This window comes from Scyliorhinus canicula, chromosome 10 (genome assembly GCF_902713615.1).
Source record: "Scyliorhinus canicula chromosome 10, sScyCan1.1, whole genome shotgun sequence".
NCBI lineage: Eukaryota > Metazoa > Chordata > Chondrichthyes > Carcharhiniformes > Scyliorhinidae > Scyliorhinus > Scyliorhinus canicula.
Genome location: NC_052155.1, coordinates 47,353,846 through 47,369,355, shown reverse-complemented (window position 1 = coordinate 47,369,355; position 15,510 = coordinate 47,353,846). Strand labels below are relative to the sequence as shown.

Sequence of the window (15,510 nt, the reverse complement as noted above, 5' to 3'; positions counted from 1 at the left end):
TAGTGAGGTGAGGCGTTGTGGCACTTCAATCCATTGATAATATTTTGATAAATTTCTCAGGATTTGGATTCGGTTACAAATATTACCACAACACAGTTCTGATGACTACCATTACAATTTAAGAGCTGATTATTAATTAAAGTAAAAACAGAAAATGCTGGAAATGCTCAACAGGCTAGACAGAATCTGTGGAGCAACAAACAGTAATGTTTCAGGTCTCTCCATACATTACCTAACTTGCAGAGAGTACTGCAGCATTTTCTGTTTTATTTCGGATTGCCAGGATCCACAATATTTTGCTTTTGTTTCAAAGTTGGTGTCCACTAAAGAGCCTTTAAAGAAGAAAATCATTCTTGTCAATTCCTCCACACTCTACATTTCACTGTAGTCTGGTGCACTATTTTGGGTAAGTTTGCAGTCCAGTATTGGCACGTCAAAGATTAAAGTATGAAAACATTTAGGACTTTGTGTATCCATTAATCCTGTACCCATGGTCATTTACATCCGCTACTGGTTGCAATCTTAGTGGGATAGGTAACAAATGTTGGCCCAGCCAGCAACACCCATATTCTGTGGGGGGGGAAAAAAATTCTTAAATGCATCTTCTTATTTTTTCTTTATCTAGGATATTGAATGCTTGGCCAGTGATGGGATGTTGTTGGTCAGCTGCTGCTTGTCTGGACAGATCAGAGTGTGGGATGCACAGACTGGTGATTGTCTAACTGTCATACCAAACCCAGGGTAAAATATTCATTCATTCACCCGTTCCAGTTGTTTTATTGCATGCCTGGAACAAGATTTCCCCCATTTTTCTTTTGACTCTTCTTGTGTTTAGGAAGTCCTGAACTCCTTTTTCCTTCACAGATAAGCTCGGTATGATATAATGCAATTTTACTGTTTGATTTTAATTTGATCAAATTGCTTACAGCGGTGATACAAAAGGAAACAAGTTTTTAAAATCAGGGAGTTTGTAATAGGATAAAGTCATGAGGGGTTGCATGAGGCTTCTGTGGAGCATAAACATCAGAATGGGTCATTGGGCAGAATGGGTCATTTGGGCTGAGTTACCCATTTTTTGCACTGTGCATTCTATGTAATGTCCAAATACGAACACATTCTGTGAAGATCACTTGATGTTGACAGGAGTTTCTTGATTTCCCTCTAGAACTGTGGTTCAGCCACACTGTTTGCCGACCGAAAGAGCTATGAAGAACTGTTTTTATAATATTTTTAATTTGATGCAGCATTGAAGGAGGATGACATGCTTCAAGCAGTCCTGAGATGTTCCTTCCAACTTGAACTATAGAGAAGTTCATACCAGAATATGAATAATTATAGGAAACAATTCTGAAAATAATTCACAATCCATATGACCTGCTGAAAAATACAGATTGGACTTTTTAATGACTAAATCATATTTGCATCACTTGATTTTGAAATGGATTAAAACACGACATGAAATTTAAAGATGTAGTGGGCGGAATTCTCCGCTCCCCACGTGGCGTGGGAGAATCGTGGGAGGGCCTCCCAACATTTTTTACCTGGTGTCCCCAGCGATCCCCCCCCCCCCCCCCCCCCCTAGGAAAAATCGCCGCTCGCCGTTTTTCATGGCGAACGGCGATTCTCCGAGCCCGATGGGCCGAGCGGCTGGCCCTTCACGCCCGTTTCACCACGGCAGCAACCACACCTGGTCGCTGCATTCGTGAAACGGGCGCCAGATGCCCGTTTGGGGCATCTAGGGGCCCGATTTGGACGGGAGCACCGTGACTGTGCTCGGGAGGGGACAGGCCCGCGATCAGTGCCCACCGATCGTTGGGCCAACGTCCAAAACGGATGCACTCTTTCCCCTCCGCCGCCCGGCAAGATCAAGCAGCCACGTCTTGCCGGGCGGCGGTGGAGAAAGACGGCACCACGCGCATGCGCGGGTTCGTGCCGTCTGCGTGCTGATGTGATCCGCCGGCAACCCGCGCATGCGCGGATCACATCAGAAAAGTGCCGTTTCCGCGTCATTTCCGGCACGATGAGGTCGCGGCCGGGAACGGCGGGGGTCCACTCTTAGTCCCCCCGGGTGGGGGTGAATTAGGTGCGGGGAGCGGGCCTCGAGGCCGTCGTGAAGCTCGGCCAATTTCACGACGACCATCCTGATTTTTATCGGGAGTGGAGAATACCGCCCATTCTGTGTGAAAACTTTGCACTCTATGTAGAAAGTTTGTTCAGACTTTAGAGTTCTAAAATGCAGTCATGTTAGAAAATGCTTTACAGTTTACAAGGTCTTTTCCATCCATTTTTAGGCAATGCAGGGATAGCAGCAGTTGCTATGACTGGCAGGAGAGCTGGGAGTATATTTCAGATCCAGAGAATGGAGCAGATGAATCATTCGAGAACGAACACAACTTCCAAAGGAGAATAACCCCTTCACAACCCATTCTGTTCACCGATCAGCCAGACTTATCTGGGTTAATAGACACCAACTTTGCAGAGCAGAGTAAAGAGGAAGATACAGTTTCCAGACAGCGGACTGTCTCTGAACATTCGCAAGAGACCGGCTATGACTTTGGAAGAGCGTATGATAAAGCATATGAAGATCATAAAATGTTGAATGTGCAGAACCTGAGGAGCTACCCATCTCCCCCAACACTTTTGAGGTGTTCTCAAACATCTGTGAACCTCAAATCACATGGCTGGGATGGTGGCTGCAACCACAGGAGGCGGAGTTTAGGAGATGAGCCATTTTCTGTGTTTGAGAAGACCTCCCCCATTCCTATGTGGGGTGGAGACTGTGAAAGCTCTGTCTGGAGTCTAAGCATACAGGGTAACCTGATTGTAGCAGGAAGAAGCAGTGGGCGACTTGAGGTAAAATTTCCATTCATCTCAACTTTTTTAGAATTTTAAGTGAACCCGTAAGTATGTTTGAAATTCTTAAAACAGTATTAAAAGAGTGAAAACAGAGAATGGATCAACTGTTCATCAGAGCTCATCCTTTTAGTATAATAACCATCTGATCACAAAGGTAGGATCTCACTGAACCATCATCTATCCAGAAAGGAATATAACTCTCCCCTCTCGCTCCCATTGCAATTTCTTAAATTATTCCCATGAATTGGCTCCACTATTCTATCTACAAATCCGTAATGACTTCTATGAGCAGGAACTCCTTGGCATCAGCCTCAACTTGCCTTTTTTGGCAAAGGTTTTTTGAACATGCCCCTTCATTACATTTAACTGTAATTTAAAGGATTCCATTGTTTTCGTCTCATTGCAAATCTGGTGGATTATTGCAGACATTTTCTTTTTCATAAATTCAGAGTAGGAGACAAAATGGAAATTATTTTGGCATACTTTAAAGTAATAAGATCAATTCCCTTTGTCAGTACCTTTCAGAGAGGAAAATCAAACAAAGCAAATAACTGCTCAGTGACTTCTGCTGGAATGTGAATGTTAGGAAGAAGAGAGGTGGTTTTGCCTGTATTGTTCTACTGTAGGCAAATAGCTTGCTTATGCTTACTGTCTCAAATTAAAATGTGAAAATGACCAATTGGCCAGAGTGAAAAGATTTGCCAATGTCAATGGAACTCAAAATCCAACATGGGTCAGCACCTATAGGAAAACTAGAGAAAACTAAAGAGAGTGGGGGAGGGAACCTTGGCCTATTTTCTAAGGAAACTGAAAGGACCTATTGTTTAATCCATGACCAGAGTTGCTGTTTAAAATAATACTGGTTTGTTTCAGGTTTGGGATGCTGCAGATGGAACACTGCGCTGTAGTAATGAAGAAAGTTCATCTGGGATTATGGTACTGGCTTTTATCACAAACAGGTAATAAACTAAATATATGTCATGAATTTACCCTGTGATTATTTAGATAACATTAAATGTTTGTCCCAGCAGCATACTGTATAAGCAGCATGTAACTTGATAGTTCTCCAGCACATGGTTTTGTTCCATAGGATTTTTTTTTAAAATACATTTTTAGTACGATTTTTCGAACAATAAGCACAACAAATAACAGCTCAATAGATGCAAAACAGGTATAGACAGGACAAGAGTTATTTCCAGCATAAATACAAACAAAGCAGTACAGAGTAGATTGGGAACATATCCGTTGAGGAACCAGAACCTCTAGCTTAAATGCCACATCAATCCAACAAGATACTGCAGTTAAGGTTCAAGAAAGTCACATTCCTGATAGAATGCAGGATAAGTATGGGAAGTTTAGGGAGCCTTGTATAATGAGGGATATTGTGAACCACATCAAAAAGAAAAAGGAGGTTTTTGTACAGTCTAGAAGGGGACAGTCAAAACCCTTGAGTATAAAGAAAGTAGGAAGGTACTTAAGCAGGAAATTAGGAGGGCTCGGAGGGGTCATGAAAAATCCTTGGTAAGTAGGATTAAGGTGAATCCCAAAGCTTTTTGTTCATGTGTAAAAAGCAAGAGGGTGGCCAGGGAAAGAATTAGATCACTTCAGGACAGTGGGGGGAATCTATGTGTTGAGCGAGAGGAAATGGGCGAGGTACTAAATGAGTACTTTGCATCAGTGTTCGCCAAAGAAAAGGACTTGGTGGAAGATAATTCTTGAGTAGTGTGTGTGGGTAGTCTGGGTCAGGTTGATATCAAAAAGGAGCTATTGGGTGTTTTAAAAGACATTAAGGTAGACAGGTCTCATGGGCTGGATGAAATTTACCCCAGAATACTGAGGGAAGCACGGGAGGAAATTGCTGAGGCCTTGACTGACATCTTTGTATCCTCATTGGCTGCAGGCGAGGTCCCAGAGGACTGGAGAATAGCTAAGGTGGTACCGCTGTTTCAGAAAGGTAGCAGGAATAATCCAGGAAACTATAGGCTGTGAGCCTCACCTCGGTAGTAGGTAAATTATTGGAGAGAATTCTCAGGGACAGGATTTAAATCCATTTGGAAACAAATGGACACATTAGAGATAGACAGCATGGTTTCATGAAAGGGAGGTTGTGTCTCACTAACTTGATTGTGTTTTTTGAGGAGGTGACAAAGATGATTGATGAGGGGAGGGTGGTGGATGTTGTTTACATGGACTTCAGTAAAGCCTTTGACAAGGTGCCTCATGGCAGACTGGTACAAAAGTGAAGTCACACGGGATCAGAGGTGAGGTGGTAAGATGGATACAGAACTGGCTCAGTCTAAGAAGGCAGAGGGTAGCAGTAGAAGGGTGTTTTTCCGAATGGAAGGTTGCGATTAGTGGTGTTCCACAGGGATCGGTGCTGGGGTCTCTGTTTGTAGTATACCTAAATGATTTGGAGGAAAATGTAGCTGGTCTGAATAATAAGTTCGTGGATGACACCAAGGTTGGTGGAGTGGCGAATTGTCAGAGGATACAGCAGGACATAGATAGGTTGGGGGACTTGGGCAGAGAAATGGCAAATGGAGTTTAATCCGGACAAATGTGAGGTAATGTCTTTTGGTAAGTCTAACATAGAGGGGAAATATAAAGCAAATGGCAAAACTCTTAGGAATATAGTAAGTCAGAGAGATCTGGGTGTACAGATCCACAGATCTTTGAAATGGCAACACAAGTGGACACGGTAATCAGGAAAGCATATGGAATGCTTGCCTTCATTGGACAGGGCATCGAGTATGAAAACTGACAAGTCATGCTACAGTTGTATAGAACATTGGTACGGCCGCACTTGGAATATTGCACACAATTCTGGTTGCCACACTACCAGAAGGATGTGGCGGCTTTGGAGAGGGTGCAGAGAAGATTTACCAGAATGTTGCCTGGTCTGGATGGTGTTAGCTATGCGGAGCGGCTGAATAGACTCGGACTGTTTTCATTAGAACGACGGAGGGTTGAGCGGCAGGCAACTGATAGTGGTCTACAAGATTATGAGAACATGGATAGAGTGGATGGGCAGGCACTCTTTCTCAGGATGGAGGGGTCAGTCACTAGGGGGCATAGGTTTAAGGTCCATGGGGCAAAGTTTGGAGGAGATGTGCAAGGCAGGATTTTTATACAGAGGGTGATGAGTGCCTGGAACGCGCTGCCAGGGGAGGTTATGGAAGCAGATACATTAATGGCATTCAGAAGGCATCTCGACAAATACATGGATAGAATGGGTGTAGAGGGATACGGCACTAGGCAGTGCTGAGGGATTTAGCCACGGATAGTATATAACTTGCATAGAATTTACAGTACAGAAGGAGGCCATTCAGCCTGTCGAGTCTGCACCGGCCCTTGGAAAGAGCACCCTACCCAGGCCCACATCTCCACCCTATCCCATAACCCAGTAACCCCACTTAACCTTTTTGGACACTAAGTGGCAATTTAGCATGGCCAATCCACCTAACCTGCACATCTTTGGACTGTGGGAGGAAACCCACCCAAACACGGGGAGAACGTGCAGACTCTGCACAGGCAGTGACCCAAGCCAGGAATCGAACCTGGGACCCTGGAGCTTTGAAGCAACTGTGCTACCGTGCTGCCATGACTGGTACAGGCTTAGAGGGTCGAAAGGGCTGTTCCTGTGCTGTATTGTTCTTTGAGTGGGGAAAAGAGAGCAAGATTATATTTAGATGGAAGGATAACAAAATAGGTTGCACATGCCAAAGTATAGCGATTTAGACTAACTTGAGATTAATTAAATGGGGTTGAAATTAGGTAAATTTGCTCATGGAAAGCCCAGCAAAAGCAAGTCAGACAAAGTGGAGCCTATCAATTTAAGATGGGGGTCCCATACTTTATAGAGCACATTGGGATTGAGTGCAGAGAACAGGTGTCAAACAGGGCAGACAAGTGACAATGCACAGAGGTGTGAGGTGATTTTGGCAGGAAGAATATGGAGAGACAGTACAAACTAAAGGGAGAAAGTCTAAGGAGGTGCAGGAACAGAAGGACCTCAGTGCATATGTACACCAGTCATTGAAGATGGCAGTGCATGTTGAGAGATCAGTTAATAAAGCTGATCATAGGCTTTATTGATGGAGCTGTTGAATACAAGAGTAAGGAGGTCGAGCTGAATCTGTATAAGACAGTAGTTAGGCTGGAGTACAGCCACCATTCTGGTTACAATAATTTTTTTAAAAATAAATTTAGAGTACCCAATTATTTTTTCCAATTAAGGGGCAATTTAGCGTGGCCAATCCACCTACCCTGCACATCTTTGGGTTGTGGGGGTAAAACCCACGCAGACACAGGGAGAATGTGCAAACTCAACACGGACAGTGATCCAGGGTCGGGATACGAACCTGGGCCTTCAGCGCCGTAGGCAGCAATGCTAACCACTGTGCCACCGTGCTGCCCTCTGGTTGCAATAATTGAGGAGGAATGCGAAGGCATTGGCGAGAGTATAGTTGACATTCACAAGGCTAATTCCAGGGATAAAGAACTGTAGTTATGAGGATAGATTGGAGAGGTTTAGTCTGCTTTTCTTGCAGAAAAGAAGGCTGAAAGGATGCTTGGTGGAGGTATTCAAGGCCCTGGGGTATGGACAGGGGAAATAGTGAGAAACTAGTGGATTTATGGAAGGGAAATAATGTTTGACAACCCTGTTAGAGTTTTTTGATGGCGTTAACTCGTAGAATATACAAGGGTGACCCAGTGGGTGTGGTGTATTTGGATTTTCAGAAAGCTTTTGATGAAGTCCCACAGAAGAGGTTAGTTACATTAGGGTGGCACAGTGGTTAGCACTACTCTCTCACAGCTCCAGTGACCAGGGTACGATTCTGACCTTGGGTGACTGTGTAGAGTTTGTACATTCTCCCCGTGTCTGTATGGGCTTCCTCCCGGTGCTCCAGTTTCCTCCCACAGTCCAGAGATATCCAGGTTTGGCCATGCTCATTTGCCCTTCGAGTTCAACAGTTAGGTGGGGTTATGGGGATAAGGCACGGGAGTCGGCCAAGGTAGGGTGCATTTTCAGAGGGTTGGTGCAGACTCAATGGGCTGAATAGCCTCCTTTTATTGCACTGCAGGAATTCTATAGGGGTGGCACAGTGGTTCGCACTGCTGTCTCACACGCCAGAGATGGGGTTTAATTGCAACCTTGGGTGACTATCTTTGTGGAGTTTGCACATTCTCCCCGTATCTTCGTGTGTTTTTCCGGGTACTGTGGTTTCCTCCTACAGTCCAAAGATGTGCAGGTTAGGTGGATTGGCCATTTAAATTGTCCCTTAGTGTCCAAAGATTAGGTGGTGTTATGGGGATAAGGCAGAAGAATGGGCTTAGTTAGGGAACTCTTTCAGAGGATTGGAGTAGACTCGATGGGCCGAATGGCTTGCTGCACTGTAGGGATTCTATGTTACTATGATTGGTATGGATTGAGAATTGGTTTACAGCCTGGAACCGAGAGTAGGAATAAATGGGTCTTTTTTGAAGTGGCAGGCAGTGACTAGTGGGATCCTGCAGGTATTAGTGCTTGCACTATTCACAATATACATCCATTATTTGGATGAGGAAACCAAATGTGATATTTCCACGTTTGCTGACGACATAAAAAGTGTTAGGAATGTGAGTGATAAGGAGGATTTTAACAGTCTTCAAGGTGATTTTGACAAGTTGTGAGTGGTAGCTGCAACATAACGTGGATAATTATGAAGTTATCCACTTCGAACAGAGAAACAAAATAGCGGAGTGTTACTTAAATGGTGATAGATTGGGAAATCTTGATGTGCAAAGGGACCTCAATGTCCTCGTACACCAGTCACTGAATACAAGCATGTAGGTATAGTGTTATGGGCCGGGGTTTAGAAATTCCAGTCTCTTTTATGGAGTTCACTTGACCTACAACTGTTTTGTTGAATTTGACTAGGATAAGCACAAGAGCCTTCACTTGAGCTGTGATTCAACAGTCTCCTAGAGACTTTAATCAAAATAAGCTTTATTCTAAGAACTTGTTAACATTTATATAAACACACACCAATGATTTTTATCAATTACAAACACAAAGATACCCCACAGCCACAGTGTTCTATGTATAAACCTTAATAAATTCCCCCTTATCTGTTGCAATTCAAAAACAAAAACCCCGGGCGAGATTTTCCGCAAATGCGGCGAATCATAAAGGCTGCCGTGGGACAGGCCGTGACTCACGGCAGCCTTCACGCCCACTTCCGGGGCCGATTCTCCCCCCCCAGGGCGGGGCTAGGAGCGTGGTCACGGCGGCGCGGCCTTGACAACGGTCGTCAAGGCCGCACGTCTAGTGTCCCGCCGGCTGACGCGGCCGATGACATCAGCCGCGCATGCGCAGTTGGCCTCTTTTCCCTCAGCCGCCCCGCAAGATCTTGCGGGTCGGCGGAGGGAAAAGAGTGCATCCATTACAGACGCACGGCCCACGATCGGTGGGCACCGATCGCGGGCCTATGCCCCCCTTGGCACGGCCGTGGTACTGCTGTGCCAATCGGGCATCTGGCGCCCGTTTCTCGACGGCAGCGAGCAGGTGTGTTTAATGCTGTGTTGAAACGGGCGTGAAGGCTCGGCCGATCGGCCTCGGAGAATCGCCGCTCGCCGTTAAAAACGGCGAGTGGCGTGGGTCGGGCGCGGGGGGGGGGGGGGGTGGGGGGGGGAGAATAACGGGAGGGCGGGAAAAATGTCGGGAGGCCCTCCCGCTATTCTCGCACCCGGCGTGGGGGGTGGAGAATCGCGTCCCCCTTTTCAAGGGCTTGGCCCAGCACTCCGTATTGGATTGGATTTGTTTATTGTCCCGTGTACCGAGGTACAGTGAAATGTACTTTTCTGCAAGCAATTCAACAGATCATTAAGTACATGGGAAGAAAAGGGAATAAAAGAAAATACACAATAGGGCAACACAAGTTATACAATGTAACTACATAAGCACCGGACTCGGATGAAGCATACAGGGTGTAGTGTTAAAGAGGTCAGTCCATAAGAGGGTCATTTAGGAAATGGTAACAGTGGGGAAGAAGCTGTTTTTGAGTCTGTTTGTGCGTGTTCTCAGACTTCTCTATCTCCTGCCCGATGGAAGAAGTTGGAAGAGTGAGTAAACCGGGTGGGAGAGGTCTTTGATTATGCTGCCCGCTTTCCCCAGGCAGCGGGAGGTGTAGATGGAGTCAATGGATGGGAGGCAGGTTTGTGTGATGGACTGGGCGGTGTTCACGACTCTCTGAAGTTTCTTGTGGTCCTGGGCTGAGCAGTTGCCATACCAGGCTATGATGCAGCCAGATAGGATGCTTTCTATGGTCCATCTGTAAACGTTGGTCAGGGTTAATGTGGACATGCCGAATTTCCTTAGTTTCCTGAGGAAGTATAGGCGCTGTTGTGCTTTCTCGGTGGTAGCGTCGCCGTGGGTGGACCAGGTCAGATTTTTGGAGATGTGCACCCCTCGGAATTTGTAACTGCTAACCATCTCCACCTTGGCTCCATTGATGCTGACAAAGGTGTGTACAGTACTTTGCTTCCCGAAGTCAATGACCAACTCTTTAGTTTTGCTGGCACTGAGGGAGAAATTGTTGTCGCTGCACCACTCCACTAGGTTCTCTATCTCCCTCCTGTATTGTGACTCGTCGTTATTCGAGATCCGGCCCACTATGGTCGTATCGTCAGCAAACTTGTAGATGGAGTTGGAACCAAATTTTGCCACGCAGTTGTGTGTGTGCAGGGAGTAGAGTAGGGGGCTAAGTATGCAGCCTTGCAGGGCCCCGGTATTGAGGACTATTGTGGAGGAGGTGTTGTTGTTCATTCTTACTGATTGTAGTCTGTTGGTCAGAAAATCGAGGATCTAGTTGCAGAGTGGGGAGCCCAGTCCTAGGTTTTGGTGCTTTGATATGAGCTTGGCTGGGATTATGGTGTTGAAGGCGGAGCTGTAGTTAATAAATAGGGGTCTGATGCTCTAAGGATGAGTGTAGGGCCAGGGAAATGGCGTCTGCTGTGGACCGGTTGCGACGGTATGCGAATTGCAGTGGATCGAGGTGTTCTGGGAGTATGGAGGTGATGCGCTTCATGATCAACCTCTCAAAGCACTTCATTATGACTGAAGTCAGGGCCACCGGATGGTCAATGAGGCTGGTTCTTCTTTGGCACCGGTATAATGGTGGTCTTCTTGAAGCAGGTGGGGATCTCTGAGTGGAGTAGGGACTGGTTAAAGATGTCCACGAATATCTCTGCCAGCTGGTCCGCGCAGGCTCTGAGTGCACGACCAGGGATCTTGTCCAGGCCCGTTGCCTTCCGAGGGTTCACTTTCAGGAAGGCTGATCTGACTTCGGAAGCTGTGATGGTGGGTATGGGTGGCTTATGTGCTGCTGGGGGACTCGACAGCGGATTGTTGGTTACCTGCTCGAACCAAGCATAGAATGCATTGAGTTCATCGTGGAGGGGTGCGCTGATGCCGGAGATACTGCTCGGCTTTGCTTTGTAGCCCATTATGTTGTTTAGTTCTTGCCACAATCGGCGAGAGTCTGTCTGTGACTCTAGCTTGGTTTGATATTCTCTCTTGGCATCTCGGATGGCTTTGTGGACGTCGTACCTGGATTTCCTGTATAGGTCGGAGTCGTCTGACTTGAATGCCTCAGATCTGTCCTTCAATAGGGAGTCAATCTCGTGATTGAGCCATGGTTTCCGGTTGGGGAATTCTCACTTGAATAAGACTGGCTTTTCCTGAGATTCTGACCCTGTCTCGCCAGCAGGTTTAAACCCTTCTGGAAAGCAAACTATATCTTAAAAGCCACCACCAAGGTGATTTTTACTGGAACATATATTTAAAATGAAACTAGAGAGAGACAGGCAAAAACACTTCTTTCTCCTGTCTGAGTCCACAACAGACAAATCTGAAAGCGAAAGCAAAAACACCTCTCCGAGCCAAAGCCCAGATCCACCCACACAATGACATCACTGAAACCATGTGATAAGACAAAAACCTTTCTTGAAGAGACATTCCCATGACAATAGCAAGCAGTTAGAAACCAAATGGCATTTTGGCCTTGGTGAGACCATACCTGGTGTATTGTGTGCAGTTTTGGTCTCGTATCTAAGAAAGGATATACTTGTCATAAAGGGAATGCAGTGAAGGTTCACCAGAATGATTTCCTGGGATGGCAGGATTGTCGTATGAGGAGAGGTTGGGTTGACTGGGCCTGTATTCACTGGAATTTTGAAGAATGAGAGGGGATCTAATTGAAACATATAAAATTCTAACAGCTGAACAGACGGGATGCAGGGATGTTGGGATGTTGTTTCCTCTGGCTGGCAAAGTGTAGAACAAAGGGTCCCAGGCTCAGGATACTGGGTTGACCACTTAGAGCTGATATGAGAAGGGTGGTGAACCTGTGGAATTCTCTACCCAAAAGGCTGTGAAGGCCAAGTCACTGAATATATTTAAGAAGGAAATAGATTTCTAGACTCTGAAGGTGTCCAGGGGTATGGGGAGAGCACGGAAGTATGGTGTTGAGATTAAGCATCAACCATGATCGTGTTGAATGGCTGGTAAGGCTCAAAGTGCTGAATGGCCTATTCCTGTTCCTATTTTCTATGTTTCTATGAAACTGTTCCCATTCGAGAGCATCAGGAACTAGAGGGCAAAATAATTGGCAAAAGGAGTAAAAGTGAGGTGAGAAAAGATTTTTTCATCTGGAGGATGGTTTGAGTCTCGAACGAACTTCCTGGTGATGACAGGTTTGATCTAGGTATTCAAAAGGGACTTTGATTGCTTTCTGAAAAGAGACAATGTGCAAGGTCACTGGGATGAAGCATTGGAGTAAGATTATGTAAAATGTTCTTTCAGAGAGCCAGTGCAGAACTCGATGGCTGAAAGCCTTCCTTGTGCACTTCAAAGATTCTGTAACCAATTGCCTATCCATTATTGAATATTTCCACTGAATTCCTGCTTCTTGATTTTCAGTTGAAGACTTTCCAAGGGAATTGTATCAAAAGCCTTACTGAAACTAAGTGCACCACATCCATTGCCTTACCCCTATCAAGCTCCTTCAGCAGTCATTGCATGTGAAGTAGTTTGTTTTTTCGCTTATGCATTTAACCACTTTGATCTCGGGTTTAACATTGATCTTCTCCTTCTAATAGTGTTCCTGCAGCCTTCCTTATAAATTCTTCAACGTGTTATTTTTGTTCAGTTACTTCTGCTAATTTATTCTTCCATTATTTAAAAATCCACTCCCTTGATAGCTGAAGTAATATATTTAACTCCAGCCACTGTGTGTTGCTCACATATCCACTGTTCAATCTTGACCTGCTGCCTTCCGTAGATATTATTAGCCCAAACTAACACAACTGGAATTTTGTATGGCAACCAGCTGTGTTTTTTTTTAAATTTTAAATTGCTTTCAGGTTTCTTCAAAGTATTTACAAGCTTTAATCCTCATCTACCCTGTTAAACGCAGCTGTGATGATTACAATTCACCACAGAATGAGAGAGGGGAAATAAGTGGTATGATGTATCATATAATCAGAGGGACCAGCATGCAGACATTTACCTGACTTTACTGCACCAGAACATGGTAATTACTATGTGTATATACATACATAAGATATTTGTTGTGTTCAATAATGTAATTTGGCTTTCTCTCTCTTGCAGAATTGTTGCTGCAAGATTGAATGGCTCCTTAGATTTCTACTGTCTAGACACCGACAAAACCTTTAACCAGCTGCAGTACCGAGGTAGGTCAAAGATAGTTATTTGGAATAGGTATATCTCTCCTGTTTCTGCTTCACTTCTCTTGAAGTTAGTATGGCTCTGTACCTTTTCCAATATACTATTTTCCAGTGTAGATTGGGTGCACAGCTAATCCTGAACATGTTGCCATCAGGTAAAGCATAAAACTAGGAGATTCCTGGCTGGTGATTAGAAGCGAATTAATAAAATGGACCAATTATTCAATTTTTTACAAAATGCTGCCAACTCATTGACCTGTAACACACTTTCAAAATCACATTCCTTAAATTCATGGTCCTCTCAGCATTCCTCTCCGCATTCCTTAAGTCCATGTTGTGAATTACTATCAAAACAAAATTTGCATATTAAAATATATAAGGTTGATCAGAAATTAAATGAAAAATGTTTTAAAAGTTAAAAGCTCAATGTACACTGGTTTCCTTGAAATCCCCCCAACTTCTGCCACTGCAACTGTCTTTTACAAGACTATTCTCCTGTATGTTCTTCCTACCTCCAGTTCTGTGAACGGTAGCAGAGACACCAATCATGTTCACAGAGTAAACACATTTGTTTCATAGAATCCATATCATAGAATCCGGAGTCTCGACGTGCAGAAGGAGTCCATCAAGTATGCACCGACCCTCTGAAAGAACACCCTACCTAGGCCCACTCTCCTGCCCTATCCCATAACCCCATCTAACCTGAGCACCCTGAGAAAATCCACGCAGACACTGGGAGAACATGCAAACTCCACACGGCAGACCTACTTTTCAAATGTGCCTTTGGCCACTTCATCCAATCTTATGGTTAAGCTTGTGCTTGATGTAGAAAATCTTCATCCAACTGATTTGAAAAGATATTTGGTACATGTTTCGTTATATGTGCAAGTCGTTAAACCACTTATTGTTCCATACTTGAAACACTAACTCTGTAGTCTGAACTTCATATTCAGGAACACCGAACAGGTCCACCATCCCATCATCACCAGTCTTCAACAGTGGCGATATCATAGTTTGTCAGCTAATCCACATAGTTCCTTGTGCACACCAAAAACCTATCACAGTACTGAAAGCAGCTGCTGGCAGAGTGGTCACAGGAAGTCAGGACCACACACTCAAGGTGAGTAAAATTTAATTATATTTAAAAGAATGGTATTGTTAGCTTAGTGGCATTCATATTTTGGTGAAGGTTTCTATTTGCAGGACTGGAGCACGTCATTTGGGCTGACACCCTTCTAGAACACTAAGGAAGTACTGTGTTGTGGGACATCTCATGCTATGTTATGGCTAAACCCTTGTCTTCCTATTCAGATTGACATCAAAAGCCACAATATGGAGATGGCCAGCATTTAACCACTATGTTTCAAGGTGCGTGGGAGCACCCAGTGGGGATTTCCGGTCTGCTATTTAAATATCAAACATATTTGAAAAGCTCTTGAAAGCACATTTAACATGGCATTCTGTCTTTGAAAGCCAGTGCATGTGTTTCTCTAACTATCTGAAACTTGCCAAGATCAACAAGGCAAGAACGCAGTGGGGATTGAATGCTCTGTGAATATGGTGGGTTACAACACCTTTAAATACAGAAACAGGACAACAGCTCCCTTGTGAAGGAGAAAGGTTTTTGCTCACAGGATTTGTTTGAGTGTGCTTGCACACTTTTAGTTTTGGAGGTTATTTCTGCAATCTTGGACTTAACCTAATCAGTATGTTCGTACTGTAACCTTTCCTTGCTGCATGGGAGCAGCCTCTGCAGCTTTGTCTTGGAGCTCTGATGAGGAACAGGAGAAGCAGCATCAGTACCATCACCTGAAGTAGCAACAATTGCCTTCTTAGCTGCTGACACTCCATATGGTAGTGGGGGTGACCACTAAGCTCAAGCATGAATGATAGTTTGTTTTTTTTAAATAATTTTTATTGGAATTT

General features: G+C 44.7%; 1 protein-coding gene across 2 annotated transcripts in view; it reads left to right on the top strand.

Annotated features, from left to right (window-relative positions):
• LOC119972331 (SREBF chaperone) overlaps positions 1–15,510 on the top strand; it is a 189,663-nt gene that overhangs the window by 154,924 nt on the left and 19,229 nt on the right. For both annotated transcript variants that reach the window (XM_038808857.1, XM_038808858.1), the window contains 5 exons: positions 626–741; positions 2,292–2,853; positions 3,730–3,815; positions 13,508–13,590; positions 14,538–14,704. In XM_038808857.1, coding sequence (XP_038664785.1) covers positions 626–741; positions 2,292–2,853; positions 3,730–3,815; positions 13,508–13,590; positions 14,538–14,704 — 1,014 coding nt within the window. The remainder of the gene's footprint in view (positions 1–625; positions 742–2,291; positions 2,854–3,729; positions 3,816–13,507; positions 13,591–14,537; positions 14,705–15,510) is intronic.